The sequence below is a fragment of the Seriola aureovittata genome, chromosome 16 (assembly GCF_021018895.1).
Source record: "Seriola aureovittata isolate HTS-2021-v1 ecotype China chromosome 16, ASM2101889v1, whole genome shotgun sequence".
NCBI lineage: Eukaryota > Metazoa > Chordata > Actinopteri > Carangiformes > Carangidae > Seriola > Seriola aureovittata.
In genome coordinates this window covers 23115080-23130949 of record NC_079379.1, presented here as the reverse complement: position 1 = coordinate 23130949, position 15870 = coordinate 23115080, and the positions used below count along the sequence as shown (strand labels likewise).

The following is a 15870-nucleotide window of genomic DNA, read 5'->3' as shown; positions in this document are numbered from 1 at the left end:
AATTTCATTAGGATGTAAGAAGAAAAAGGTGTTTTTATGACAACTCATTTTAATATGAATAAGGAGGTATCACTGAAGTAATTTTCATTTACTGCTGGGAGTGATGTAACTCCCTCCTCAACCAGGAGGATCTTGTATTTCCATCTGAAAATGACAAACTCTTCATTGGACATTTTTTGTTTTTTTTTGGTCTATTTTGCAGAAAGGAAGACGTGAGTCATTTTATGGGAGTGGGTGTGATATGTAATGTGGTTCTGTCCAACAGAAAGACATTGTGGTCTGTCGCTTTGAAATAAGTAACACGCGGTTGATTAGGAGTCACTGAAGACCGTGACAATTTCAAATGATGCCGTTACTGAAATGTTCCTGTCACAGTCGTTGGACATGTTTCCTCTCTTGGGGAGAGAAGTTAAAAAGAATCATCATTTCTACTTGCTGCATGCGTATGTCTTTTTATATAAAAGACATTACATAAACCTATCTAATTTAAACGTATTCGGCAGTGACCGGGGGGGGGGAAGCGAAAGCTGAATGTTATGACACATACAGTGGATTGTGTAACACATGAAACATAAATATCTATATTTAGCAAGAGGGGGGTCAGAGGGTTATCTGTGTTTCAAAACTGAATTGTACGCACTGTTCTATATAACGAGTTGTTTGTCTTCACAGATCTTGATGTTGAGAAGAGAGAAGAATCATATATTCCACTGACCGCTTCATGATGGGATACTTTAGGTTGGCACGGCAGGGGACTTCCTCCACGGCGCAGGACATATCAGAGCTGCGTTGTTTGTTGCCGCTGTTCTACGTTTGATGGTATAATTCTGATGTCAAGCAATAAAGTTGTAGTAACTCAAGTGGACATTATGAGGCCTCACCGTCAACTAAAGTGGATATAATTTGATAGAATTCACCCACATTAAACTGATTAACCAGTTAATGATTTGGCTCAAACTCGATAGCCTGGCACAGGCAGACGCACCCCACGTGTCTACCTGAGGCTGTCTTTCCATTTTATGGAGACCTTGCATAGTCGCCTGACGACTGGGGAGCAGTCCGGAGATCAAGAACACTGTCAACTGGAGTCTCCTCAACGGGACCTGCAGCCTAAGTCTCCCTCCCAGCCCCGTCAGCAACAGCAAACCGGCTCCCCAAAGCCCCATGGCGCGCTACAGCAACCCAAACAGTCCAGAAGACAGCATCCTGAACGAAAGCGTCTCAGGCATCAGCGGCAGAGCATTGACTCAGATACGGTGCTGGAAGACAAAAATGAACCATCGAAAGCAACCACGGTTTCTAGTTTGTCACCAGGAGTCCCGCCGCCCTCGGCAGGTAGCCCGACCCAATCCAAACCAGAAACCCAAGAGGGCACCCCAAAACAGAAACGAGAGCGTAAGCCTCAGAGACCAGGAAAATATGTTTGCACTTACTGTGGCCGTGCATGTGCAAAACCTAGCGTCCTACAGAAACATATTCGCTCCCACACAGGTGAAAGACCCTACCCCTGCGCCCCATGTGGCTTCTCTTTTAAGACCAAGAGTAACCTGTACAAACACCGCAAATCGCATACCCACAGGGTGAAAGCGGGTCTGGCGCTTGGGGAGCCAAGATCTCTAGAGGAGCAAGTCACTGAGTCGGAAGACGAAACCCGACAGCTGTCATCGGCCTCTTCCCACACAGAAAGACAAAGCAGTGTAGCCTCAATCAAGAGTCATGAAACAGACAAGGCCAAAGGTAACACTGCAGGAAACGATGACTCCTACGCGGTGAAAAAGAGATTGGCCTTGCGTCTAAGTAGAGGGAAACATGCTCCCCAAGATTCATCAGATGAAAAGTCCTCATCTCTAATATTAGGCAGCAAAGGCAGTACAGAATCCGGCTATTTCTCTCGCTCTGAAAGTACTGAGCAATCACAGGACAGTCCCCCGAACACAAGTGCCAAAAGCTATGCAGAGATCATCCTCGGCAAATATGGACGTCTCGGACACCTACAGAGGATGTCCCGTCATCAAAACCAGCAGCCCTCTGGTCAGAAGGACAAAAGCATCCCATTCACAGTGCCCAAGAAGCAGGTCATTGACCATATTACCAAACTCATCACCATCAATGAGGCAGTGGTAGACACAAGTAAAATCGACAGTGTAAAACCAAGGAGGTTCTCGCTCTCTAGAAAGAATAGTTCAGAGTCTCAAAAGGGTTCCTCTACAAAGGAACCGCTAATTCATAGCCCTAAAACTGGAGATCTGAGCTATAAAAACAGTGGCTCCATCACCATGGGAGTTCCATGTGAAAAATTTCATCATCAGTCCCTAAATGTGGAGCAGCCAGCTGGCCAAACATGCACCGCCCCTCTGGTGAGAAGTCACTCAATGCCATCTGCAGCTAGTTCATTTGATACCTCCGGTGGTGGCCCCAGCAAATTCCGCCTAAGTCAGTCCTTCGATGAACGGCCACCTTCGGAAATAGCGGCGTCCCGTCGTTATGGGATGCTAAGACGGCAGCCAGCTATTGAAATCCCGCTCGGTGCCGAACTTACAAAAGAGGAACAGGATGGTTCCCATCCATTTTACCCCGACAGCGTAACCACTGTGCCTGACCACAAGCAGAGTCAACCCCAGCCATACGAGTGTGAGGCCTGTGGCACTGGATGCAAGGATTGGGAAGGTTATAAGAAACACAAGCAAAGCCTGTGCATAGCGCATCATCCCAGAAACGAGGTGGTGATTAGTCAAATGGAGTTCTCACAGTTAATTAACCATGCAGTCAAAACGGGAGCTTCAGCGGTGCGCAAGAGGAGGAAAGAGGAGAGTTTTGAATTTAATGACCCCTCTTCTCCTTCGTTACCCTCTCCTGCCCTCTTGTCAGGACAGTGTAAAGATGAAAGCAGCGTACCTTATGAGGGCACCAGAAGACCTACACTGCAAACCTGTTCAGTTATTCAACATACTAGTTCATTTGAAAAACAGGAATCTTTGTGCAACGAGAGTCAAGGCTCCGAGGCGACAAAGAACTCTCCACCTCATGACGAACATCAACTAGTGCCTCAGAAACAGCCTCAACAGCAGCCGACGAAACTAGCAACCCGGAAGCTGGTCCGTCAACACAATGTGCAAGTTCCAGAAATACTGGTGACGGAGGACTCCAACATGAGCACGGAGATCTCAGTAGATCCAACCTCCACAGCAAAACATTCAGAGAAACCTGATGAATTCCAGTGGCCTCAGAGAAGCCCCTCTCTGGCTCAGCTCCCTATTGAAAAACTGCCTCCAAAGAAGAAGCGCTTACGTCTAGCTGAGGCTGCCCAGTCCTCAGGGGAATCCAGTTTCGACTCAATATCTCTGCCCCGTAGCCCTAGTCAGGACAGTAGTGCCTCCTATGCATCCAGTCGTTCCACATCCTTTGAGGAGTCGAACAGGCCGGACATGGAGATAGCAACATCATCACCACTGAGGAGATCGAGAGCTCCCCACATGCTAACAGTGCCTGGGGTGCATCAGCACAGAGAGATGAGGCGGTCAGCATCTGAGCAGGCGCCTCATGACCCGCAACTAAGTGTCCTAATGGCCGAGACCCGCAGTAAGTCTTTTGACTACAGTTGTCTGTCACCGGAGCGCTCTGCGGTCGGCTGGAGGGAAAGAAGAAAATGTCTCCTTATGAGACACACTGCTATCAGAGATCCAGATGAGGAGGAGGAAGACCAGTGTGCCATATCAAGTCGCAGTCCTGAACACGTCGCAACTAGCACATCCTCTCAAGTAACCCCAACCTCTGTGTGCTGCACTAGGTCCCCATCTTCTCCTTTATCAGGTGACACAGTCTTGCGTAATCCAGTTAGATCGCAATGCAAAGAGATCTTCTCTCAGTGGAAACTTAGTCAAAATATTCAGTTAACTGGCAGCACAGAACTCTCTCGTACTCATGGTCCATCCGTAGATCCTGTAAAAGACGAGGCCTTGCGCATCCATACAGGACAGCCCCCTCCTCAAGCACCACAGCCCTATCCTTCACATGGACCATCAGGGGCAGCCAGGGCTCGCTACCTCCCCATGTCCACAGGGTTGAAGCTGGAGATTCCCCTACAACATGATGATTATTCAGACATTCGAGTAAGTCACTCCCACATCCAACAGTCCGTCCCTCACATCACGTCCAGTCTGGAGTTACTGCGGCCGGTCACATCTCCTTCAGTGGCGGTGCGTCTCCAAACGGACACCCTCACCCCAGCATGTGCCATATACACCATGATGTCTCAGGCCACCTCCCCTAGACCCCAGGAGGCAGTCGATGCTGTTTCACACAACGTAGGTGTTCTGACATCTGAATACAGAAACCACAGGAGTCCAGACTTTGAGTTGTGGTCTGATGATGGCATGAGGTTATCGGGCTCAGGGGGCAACAAGCGCATGCTTTCCCCTTCAAACAGTATAGAGATCCCCCCTGAGTCACAACAGCAGCAGAAACGAGTCAAAGAAGAAGAAGAGAGGGAGGTGGGATGTGTTGACAAGGTGTCAGTGGACCCATGCAATCAGGAACTGAAACGGGAGAATCAGTCGTGTCTACCGGGTGTTTGTTCTCCCGTCACACATGTTGGACCTTCATTCCCCAGTCTGCTGTCCAGCACCTGTAACAGCTGGTGCTATTTGAACTACATTAAACCAAACCCTTCAGCTCTGGATGAACAGAAACCCTCGGTGTATTCATCGTGGTCCACTAGCAGCTATGACCCCAACCCACCTGGCCTCTCCAGCAAGACGGCTCTCTCTCTGCTGCACTGTAAGCAGAGGCTCAGTCCCTCCATCTACACTCTATCCCCCATGTCAGTCAGGACAACTGAGTCAATGGAGCAAGACGACAACAAAAGAGCATGCTCCACTGAGGTAATTACAGCACTAACTAGTGATTACGATTTTCTTTTGATCTATATTGTAATGTATTATTAAAAACATATAGAGAAACAGTGAAGACATGACTACCAACACTGTTAAGTGAACCTGTAGCCCCAAAATTCAACTTGAATAGAGTCGGAGGTGTCCCAGGCATTGTATACAGTCTTGGTAGGTTAGCATAGCCTGTTAGCTTTTTGCTCTGATGAACTAAATATAAAGACTTGGAGAAATGGTGGATTGGTATGGTAAGATTGTGTCTCTGCAATCTCCAAAAAAGACAAATATTTACTTTGACAGAACTAAATTTGTTGACAAGGTGATTATAAAAACAGTCAATCGTGACACGCAAAGGGAAAATAAAATATGTGCTTCAACAAATGGTATAAAACACAATGTTCAATGAGAATTCCCAATTTTTGTCTCCTCTCGGGCATGCTGGAGCAGGATTGGTGAATTTGCCCATGTCTCTTTCGAGTGTAGGTCTACAACAGCCAGTCGTACTGCAGAGATCACGAGGGAGCGAGGAAGGGACAGACGTCGTCAGAGGACAACGGATCAAACAGAGAAGAGGGGAAGGAGGAAGAGAAGAAGGAGGCGGAGGAGGAGGAGGAAGTCCAGCCATGCTCCAGAAATGAACAACCTCCTGAAGTTTGGATCTCTGAGTCGGGGTGAGTCGGTTTACATGTGACGTATCGTCTAATATTTATATTGATGAACCTCGTTACTTACAGCGCTGAGGGGATTGCGTCACCTAGTGTGGCGTGTTTTGGAAACTGTTTGTCTGTCCGACATGTTGGGAGAGGCCAGGGGTCGGCTGTCTGCACCAGCAGAGCCCGTCTGTCGAGGGGCTGAAGCCAGGAAACTACCCAGCTTCCTCCGCTCCTGCAGAGATTCATTTATACAACCCCGTCACAGCCATTCAGATGGAGCGACAGCATGTCTCATTCTCTCACACTGACACCGGTGGAATGAGTAGAACATCTACATATGCACCTGTACATGTAGCATTAGTCATAAAAGGCAGCCTGCCATGTGGAATAGGGTCGGGCGGAAAACACTGGGGTCAGTCTCCTGATTGGATTAACCGATGATGTCGTTCAGTCTATAAAACAGCAGGAAGCGGTGAAAACTTTCCCTCAAAATTTCATCAAATGTCTTGTTTTGTCAGACCAACAGTTCAAAATCCAAGACAAGGATGAGCAGAAAATGCTCACATTTAATTGATTTCTGTGACTCAGATTAGATCACTCACTTTATTTTGATGGTCTTTTTGGAGCTGTGGAACTGTACTGGGTCATACTGAGAGGTGTTCCTAATATTTTGTCCACCCTTTTTATGTGATTTGAGGTCGAGAAAATATTAGTAAACACCTCTCAGCCATGTGAGTGTAGACTAATTTAATCACTGTGTGTCACAGGAACCATTTACCTGAACTGGAGAATCAGCATATAGATCCGGTGCAGGTTCTGTAGCTGCAGCTTGCACGCTTTGACTGAGCTCATGATGCGTCGCCCCGGCCCAAACCTATTGTCTTTCTTTGTTTCTCTTTTTATGTTTCTCAAGAACCGCTTGTCCAAAAGTCAACACTGCACTTCCTTCTGTCTCTCAGCGCTCCGCACGCAAAGTTTAATGTCGGAAATGAGTCGCTGAAGCCATTACGAAGTTCACAATAATGTGACTCATATTTTACTGACACTCTAAAATGCTGTGTGAAAACATGCAAGGTTTGAATTTGCTTGGACAGCTCTGTTTTTTATGTGTCTTAGCTGAAGCGCGCACACACACAAACACACACACACACACACACACACACACACACGTCTTGTCAAATTAATTTGGAGTGAGGTTAAAGCAGACACACTCAGGACTTTTGATAACCATCAGAAATAAACACTGCAGCAAAGCGGTGCAGGAGAGGGGGAGGTTGGGGGTGCAGAGAGGTGCCATCTGTGTGTCTCTTTTCTGGTTTGGGAGTGTGTCTGTGAACAAATCCCTGTTGTGACTCATGTTGACGCTCATCACAACCTTCCCTAAAAGAGTGAGTCATCCTCACGCCTGCTCGCTTTCTCCTTCTCCGTCTGTTCGCTCTGTCTGAACCGCGAAAAGACAAAACGCGGCCGTCGAACACTGACATTTTTTTTATCACAGGCATGGGGGAAGACGAGGGTATGTTCGTTCAGTCAATGGGTCCTGCAAGAAAAAGCCTGTGAATATAGCTGCTTTTACAGTGTAGGAGTGTTTGTGTCCAGGCAGAAGTGTTTCTCCCTCTCTAAACTGAAACTTCTGTTTCTCTAAACTGAACGTTTTTCTGCGACCGTAAAAAGCCACCGTTTATGATACCTGCAGAGTTTATCCAGCCGTGAAGCCCGTAGTGAAAATAGAAGAAAAAACAGCAGATTATAATCAGAACGATTGTTTGTCGTAGGAATGTGTTTTCATTTTCTGTGTTTTTTCATGCTTATTTGGGGCAGCAGCTGGTCTGGGCCAGGGTTTCCCTCCCTCTTGGAGCTGTTTTTATTGGCTGGCTGCAGCAAACCCCCCCCGGACCTTGGGCCACATCGTAGGCTCCCCCTTGTTTGGACTCAGTGGTGGCGCGAGAAGCTGTGATGGGGGTTATAAGGCAGTGGGAGGAGGTGGGGGGGGGGGTCTGGTTTTGGCTTATGAAAGCAGCTCTGTTGAAGCTGAAGTGGGTGCCTCGCTGAGAGACCCTCAGTGTACATGCAGGGTTGGACCCCAGACCCGGCTGCCACAGTGTGAGCTCACTGTGTAGTAAAGGCCAAACAGATAGCGTACTTACACTGGATAAATACAGGCACTAAAAAGCTGCTTACAGGTGCTAAAGTGCCTGCTGCCTGCCTGTCAGCTCCAGTTACACTCATATTGATTGCCACTATCATCCAGAGAGGAGCAGCATCAATAGACCACTGACAGGGAAACGCTCTGAGGACCAAACTGAGCCCTCTCGCTCTCTTCACACCCACAGATCAAATGAGAAGTATGGCGTCCTGCATGGCGGAGGTGGAGGGAAGTGCCAACGTGAGGATTGTGGATTCCACCTCAAGAGCACCAGTGTGCTGCAGAAGTGCACCGGCCGCTCCACAGGGTCGTCTCCGTGTAACTGCAGTCAGTGTAACGTTGCTTTCAAAGCCAAAGGTAAAGGTCGACAATGAAACGTACTAAAACAGGTTCGTGATGCTTCTGTTCTGTCAGTTTTCTCACTTTCTCTTTTGTATTTACAGGGAGCCTCGCCGAGCACCTGAGGTCTGAGCCCCGCGGAAAAGAAACCTGTTGTTACCCAGACGACACAGATGAAGGTACACGATGTTGTTTATCTCTTTTTAATGCTTAAAACAGTCTAAGTCCAGCTGACCTCCACCGCCGTAGATTTGTCGTTTCACTTCCTGTCTACACCAGAAGTGTTAGTACGGTGGCCCTGAGAGGTCAACACGCTGCGACTTAACAAAACACATTTAAATTGACAAAACACAAACAAATGCAGAAAACATCTTGATCAATTTGATAAACACACGTGCTGCAAAATACTAACAACGCAACGGAGGTGTTTCCATGGAAACGCTTCTGTTGTCGTCTGTGCTACTTTGCAGTGCATTTTCGGTATTGTGCTTTGTGTTGTGAGTATTTTCCAGCACATGTTTTCTCAAATTGATGAAGATGTCTTCTGAATTTGTGTGTGTGTGTGTTTACTTAAATTGCAGTGAGTTGAACTCTCAGAGCCGCCATAGGATTACGTTTGCTGACTGTGACGACCGCGTGCCCACGTTTTATCAAATAGTCGAGCAGGTTCGCAGTATAACAATGTGAAGGACAGAGCTGGAAGAACATACGTTAACATTGTGCCTCGGTGTCCTTGAAGGCGTAGCTGTCAATCAAACACGCACACTGGCACAGCCACTCGAGGCTAACGGAGCATGTCTGATGTATCACCTTCCTCTTTGTGATGAAAAATATTAACACTACATTTAGAATAAATTTTTCTGCAGATTTTTGTTCTGTTGGACGGTTAGAAAATGTTTCTCATTGCCTTCAACACAGTAGAGGGAGTACATTCAATTATTGGCTTTATTAAATTGATTGGTTGGAAGATGATCGGTGACCTATGGGTCACATTTAAACCCTCTGCTTTGAACCTGAGAATTCTGATGAATTCTCTTGTTTGAAAACTGATTCTGTCAACTTACACGATTTGTGTCGCTCTGTTTGAACTTCACCACTTGACGTTTGTTTGAAGAAAAAGTGTAAATATCAGTTGGCGGCGTATCAAGATCTTGGGCGTACAAGTTATGAGATAGAAGATATATATGTGAGAACATGGGAGAGGCTCTCATACGTTACACCCAGGGAAAGAATGTACTCAGCTGGGAGGAACTGGCCACAGCGCAGCTCAATAATGTCTGTGCAGTTTGATTTTATTCCCTGGACATTTGTGCACATTGGTGCAGTGAGGAAATGTAAGATTTTAATTTAAAACATTTTTTATTTCAAGCGTTTCCTTCAGAATTTTAAGCTCAACAGGGTAGAAAAAAGCAGAAATTAGGGAAATAGCCCACTACACTTGATATTGAATAGTTTTAAAGGTCCCATATAGTATAAAGGCAGATGTACATGTGTAGTTTGATTATAGATCAGGTCCAGGTTCTATATTAATACAGTGAAAGTATCAAAGCCTCAGTCCACAGAGAAATGCACACAGCCTGTATTCAGAAACTGAGCCGTCAGGACTTCCTGTAACTTTGTGATGTCACAGCAAGCCCAAGCCCCGCCCACCTGGACCCACCATCCAAACCTTGCAGGATTTGGTTTCTCTGGAGTGTTTTTACCTGAAATCTGCTTTATTTTTATTGGATCTCTCAGAAAATCTCTCAGCCAATCAGAAGAGAGGCTCAGAGCCTCTTCTTTTCTGATTGGCTCACCAACCTGTTGTTACTAGGACTCCACAGAGAAGCCTGAGAGAGGAGATGTATATTTATAGATCAACACTTCAGATAAAACACAGGAGAAGAAGAAAATATGGAGCTTTAAGTAAAGAACGAAGTTGGTTGGTGGAGTAAGAAAAAGAGAAAATGTGTTGAACAGTGGATTTTTTTCTGTCCTAGGAGTCTGTGAGGACCAATCAGTTCACCCTGACAAGCAATGCCAGTCCTCTGATCTGGGAGGCGGTGGACACGATGGGGACGACGGTGCAAAGGACAAGGATGGTAGATGTGAAGACAGCTGGTCCAAGGTGGCCGAAAGCTCCCTCTCCTCCGACAGTGAGAAACCTTGTTCGGGAAGTTCGCCGATGGAGCCTGAACCCAGCCGACCACTCGCACTCGACCCCAAGGATTCTACCCAGAAGACCTCGGCCAGGACCAGGAGGGCCCTGTTTGCCCGCAGGCGCCTCGACGCTTCAGCCTCCGTATCTTCCAGAGGCTCCCATTCTCCCACTGCTCGGTCCCTGACTCCGCGGAGGGAGCCGTCTCCCCCGTGTAGCCCATCGCCCGGGCCTCAGCGGCCCCCTGCTCCTCCTCCCTCCCTCTCCCCGTCCAGTTGTCATGTCTCCACCTCCCCACTGAGACCAGTCTCCCCCGTTAGAGGTCTTTCTCCCATAATAGTCCAGCCCCACGGATCGGAGTCCTCTGGGCCTCCGGGTTCCCTGGCAGACAGCTCTGCTCAGTGTCAAACCTGTCTTCACCCGCGGGACCGAGCGTCTGCAGCGAGACTGGTGAGTCACTTCAGCTCGTGCTTCAAAAAACACGCTGACATAACATCTGTTTACAGCATGTTGATGGATTGATAATCATTTTTTTGTTTGTTTGCTTGTGTTATAGTCCGGATTCTGCCGTGTTTATGTCGTTTGTTTATAATTAACACTGGTCAAAACGTGGCTTTTGTTCAAACCACCGTCTTCACTAACCTGTGACTTGATCCATTTCTGTTAGTTTAGCCTACAGTTTTAAATAAATCAGCTTTTGGCTCACAAAGCTAATCTTGTGTGGCTCAGTTAAATCCCAGTAAGTCAACATCTAGAGCAAATATAGATAGGCTGGTACATATGAGGTTATTTAAAAGTCGCACATTTATTGGAAAAGGAAGGAAAGGCAACTCTTCTTGTTTTATATCACTCAAACCGAGCCTGCAGCTCCCGGCCTTAAAATAATGCAGGAGAGCTCCCAAATAGACACAACATGTTTTCCCTGGGCAGCCGCTGATAAAACGAGACGAGAGGCCGATCGTTAAATACCAAAGATTGGAACCACATGTCGACGACGAAAACAACATGGGCGAATATCTCAGTTCAGGCTAATAAAATAAAATAAAAAAAACATGTCTACTCCAAACTTGTGGTTATGTTATGGTGTAACCTCACCACTTCCTCTTCACACTAATATAGGTCCCATAGGAGCAGATTCCAATTCACAGTTTCTGGTTTTCACATCTGACCAAGACCTTTCTGTTCACGGGAGTTTGACTTTCTTCTTGTCCTCTCGCTCTCGTAGATTTTCTTACTGCACATATTATTTTTTTTACTAATTTTATTATTTGACTATGTTTCAATATTATTTTATAAATTATGATAATACTGTAATTTAAGCTGCAAAATGTCTCACTCATTATGTAAAATAATATCACCTGATTTATCAAGATTGTCAGGCACTAATTAATTCATTTAAACTATTAAAGACATGTTGTAATTGTTACTTTTAAAGTGACACTATATAACTTTTAAAAGAGGAAATAATCAAAATTTAAACTTACATTCATAAGCACTAAAACACGTCATGTTAATTAAATTTAGTTCCCTCTGATATTTCGCTGCTACAGCTTAACGCGGTCCGGTGTGACCGGTAGCTAACGGCGGCTAACGTTAGCTAACGCTCACCAGATACAGTTACACTGTGATTTAACATGTCGCAGAGAAACGCTGTTTTCTATTGATTTTTATGTGAAACTGAGACAAAGACAATCTGTAAACTAACACTTATTCATTCAGTGTACGTCACTTAAAGTAGCTTGATGCAGGTACGTGTCTATAGAGGCACCTGGCACGATTAAATAGGACTTCCTCAACTGTTTCCATGGCTGCGATTTAAAGGTCCCATGTGTTTTTTGAGGGGTTATTAACAGTGCTGACACCGGTCGTTCGTAGACGAGACAAGACACATAACATAATGTAACAGCTGGTATTCACAGTCAGACTTGTTTGGACATTAATACATTAAATCATCAACAGAGGATGCTCATATTGCAGGTGGTGCCGTTTCTTCTCAAGTTGGTTGTTGTGGAGGAAAGTCTAGTGGAGTTTGTGTCTTAAGTGGATTCTCTGGAAGTCCACAGGAAGTGCACTTAAGGCTGCATGTGAAACTTGATGAATTTTGTATTCTGCCGTCAGAGACTTCCCGGGAATGTGCTCATTACTTCAATAAATCTGCACGTGTGGGAAAATCCGGACTTTTGTTTGCAACCGCAGAACCTCACCGGGAGACGTGTTTGTTGTTTCCTGTCTGTGGTCACATTCCTCCCGCGCTCAGGCAGGTAGCGTTATAATGATGTCTTTAAAATATAACGTAACAACAACTCTCGCTGGTTGTTTCACCTCGGACCACAGGGCTGGGTGTTGCACCTGTCACCGCTCATTTCTCCCGAATCGACTCAGTTCCCATTCAACAGGGTCCCGAATCGATTTGATGTGATTTAATATCGATTCAGGGAAAGATATTTCAGGTGCAATACCAGTTTTGCTTCGATGTGAATGAGATGCTCAGTGGATTAATGCTGCAGTGTGTACCAACAGGATTCTTCTTGCACATCTTGCACATAGCTTTACTTTTGTCCGGCTCTTCACGTCTTAGTTTTGAAATCTGAAATACAACCACACATCTGCGTTTAGACCGGAGCGTTCAGTGGAGCCACGTCTGCCATGGTTTTGTCTCTCACGTGACCAGATCTCGTTACAGCTTCACACATCAACAGGAAAAGACTGTAAAAGGCAAAAATTAAAAGGTTTTTTTTAACGCAGCCTTAGTAACCACACACAACAGTGATGTCACATGGTCCTGGAGTTACACCTGTACATCACTGCAGCGAGGTGAGACATTAAAATTCAGAAGTAGTCTGTAGTCACTACTAATGGCCAGAGTGGCCACTATTTAGCAAAGGTTACACAGTCTAAGGGAATTTAGTATCTCTCATCAATTTTGACACTCCAACATGATAAAAGTTCTTTATGTAATACCCATTATCTGCTTCTGTTGTGTAACATTGAGGCTTTTTAACCTCCAGAGATAAAAATATCTTCCACAGCTGGTCAGTAACTCATCGCAGCTCTCAGGAGCTCGGCTTTTAGCACCGAGGCGGAGTAATCGTTGAGTCGCTGTTATTGATGCGCAACACTTTAACTCAGATCCGCCTCACTGGCATTGTGTCACTACTGCGTCCTGTGTAAGCTGCCGGTGTCGTGACCTAATTTCCATTCAACTTTCATTTCATCTTGTTTCGTTGCAGTCTGTGGACGAGGTCGGTCTGACCCACATCACCCCACATCCCACGCGGCTTCGGGGAGCCCACAACCTCCTGAGTCACCTCCCTCTGCACTCCCAGCAGCCGAGCAGGGCCCCGAGCCTCCTGATTCCCATCGGGGGGATTCACATGATTCAGCCCAGGTCCCCCCTCCCGCTTTACAGGCTGGTGAGCAGCCCCGCAGCAGCCACAGTTAACCCCACAGGTACAGGGACATCCTGGAGGCCGGGGGGCTCTTTGAAGGGGAGGTTTCCTCAACTGCCGCGACAAGATACTCTCAAAGAGACGTCGCCCAGCAGCCGAGGCAGCCCGGCGCACCCCGAGGCGTTAGGGGAAATGTCCGGGAGCAGCCGCCCGGACGCTCTGTTAAACAGAAAGAGTCAGGGATGTTTCAGCGTCCAGCGAGCGCCCAGCCCCAGGACAGAGACGAGGCACCCGGAGGTGAGCACAGACGCACATGTTACAGGGAGGTGTGTTTACCACGAGAGCGCCCAAGGCCAAAACGAGACTCCTTCCTCCCAGACATAACTCTGATAGGAGGGAGAGTCTGAAGGGACAGTGCAAAAGACTGAGGACGGGAGTCTGCGTGTGAAAATCCTGCACCGCACTCCGGTTCACAGTCCGAGGACAAAAAAGGCAAGAGCACTTGAGCACCGCTTTTGAATGACGCTATTATGTAATTATATGAATAAAATATATATAGACACTATGTTAGATATGCAGTATGTTTTGTAAATCTTTTTTTACCTTCTTGTTTGATGTCATTGGTGTTAATTTATTTATGTGCTATTATGCAAATTCTGTACTATATGCAAAAGCAGCTGGAATGAAAATAGACAAAGTTTTAATCAGTTTCCCTATTAACCCTTTGACAGCTCTAATATACTATTGCTGTGTTATTGTACTGTATTACCAAAATGGATATAGAAAGGTACTACAAATATTTATTCACCCCGACCAGTATTTTGAAGTGCAATTTTACGTCAAGATTGTGGTTTGAATTGTCATTCTTAAAGGCTGTGATTATTCTTATTATTGTTTGTCAGTTTTTGTTTGTTTTGGGGTTTTTTGTTTTTTTTTTGTTTTGTTTTTTTTTGTTGTTGTTCTTGTTGTTGTTGTCGTCTTTGTGTTTTGAAGAAGCAGGGTTACGATCACCTCCTTTTCTAAGATCATTAAGAAAAGAAGTTTGTGGGATCGAGACGTTCGGAGTGCACTGACAAATGATTTGATATCCAGAGGAAAACCTGTTTCGCGTACATGGTAGCTACGGTACAGTTTTTTTCATAAACAGATACATGTATTTTTGTGTTGTTGCTTTTATAAATGATACAATCACACTGTCATTTTCATGTTTACCATTAAACTTCTCATTTTTACAGATTTATATTAAAACTGTGGTGCGGTGTGTGTGGTTTTTTATTTGAGTCGGTTACAATGACTGGTAAGTTTCCAACATGTCAGGACGTGAATGAAAGTCTGTGGATGGAGAAAACTATCAGGAATGCAAATATATATGATTTATAGTGAAAGGGTCAGGTCAACCAAATTACACCAATTACTCACCTGTTACAGTTTCTAGTCATGGAGGGAGTTTTGGTCTTATTTGCAAATATTCTGCGAGACTCAAAGTGATAATTCAGGTAATTGTGTGAGGTAATTATCTGTAGTCAGTAGATTTAGAGAAGCAGCAGGAGGAAGCTTGAGTGATCAGCTGCTGTGTCATCCACAAAAATGTGCTTCAACTTTAGCCACCGACATTAAAAAAGCTAATATCAGTTTAAGTGTACGTTTTATTTTGAAAATTTTCACCACTTTATCTTGCCGTCAACCGGAGATGAACTCAAAATGGCTGATGGATGTTCAGGGTTCGTGTCCTGCGTGTGATCTTTCTTTGCATAAGAAGCGCTGAAAATGAATTAAGATGCGATATACCATCAAACAACTGTACGTATCAAACATCCTCCTGGTCCGCTGATTAATTTTATAACAAGAAAGTAACATTATTAGCTTTATTAGCTGTTTTAGAAACTAAAACTTGGGTTGTGCTACTTCCATACAGCAGCTTTACCGTCTGTAACTTCAGGCTGGCTGTGAACCTTTTGTATTTTTAATAAACTGACTTTAGGGTGTCTGTCGCCTTCATTTTATTAATCTGATATTTAAGGAGACAGTGTCAGGTGGAAATGTTTATTGTGTATTTAAAATCCAGTGCACATAAGACTGAAAAATATCTGACCTTAGATTTTATTCATCCAATAAATGCAACACTCCCAGTATTATTTTCACAAATTTCTGTTGCTGCTCTTTATACTCTAGTGTTGTTCTTAGTGTTTGTAACCTTTACATAACTAAATAATTACTTTTAAATTAATGAATTTCCCAAATGGAATCAATAATTTCATTGTGGTGTTCTGGCTTTGCTCCTGTTGTTGTTGTTGTTGTTGTTGTTGTTGTTGTTGCATAT

At 45.2% G+C, this 15870-nt stretch overlaps 1 protein-coding gene across 2 annotated transcripts in view; it reads left to right on the top strand.

The window, feature by feature from the left end:
• Positions 1–14829, top strand: part of hivep3a (HIVEP zinc finger 3a) — a 35637-nt gene extending 20808 nt beyond the window's left edge. For both annotated transcript variants that reach the window (XM_056399753.1, XM_056399752.1), the window contains exons 2-7: positions 673–4880; positions 5370–5557; positions 7873–8042; positions 8129–8203; positions 10004–10611; positions 13392–14829. In XM_056399753.1, coding sequence (XP_056255728.1) covers positions 1020–4880; positions 5370–5557; positions 7873–8042; positions 8129–8203; positions 10004–10611; positions 13392–13934 — 5445 coding nt within the window. In that variant the 5' untranslated portion in view covers positions 673–1019 and the 3' untranslated portion in view covers positions 13935–14829. The remainder of the gene's footprint in view (positions 1–672; positions 4881–5369; positions 5558–7872; positions 8043–8128; positions 8204–10003; positions 10612–13391) is intronic.
• The last annotated feature ends 1041 nt before the right edge of the window (positions 14830–15870 follow it).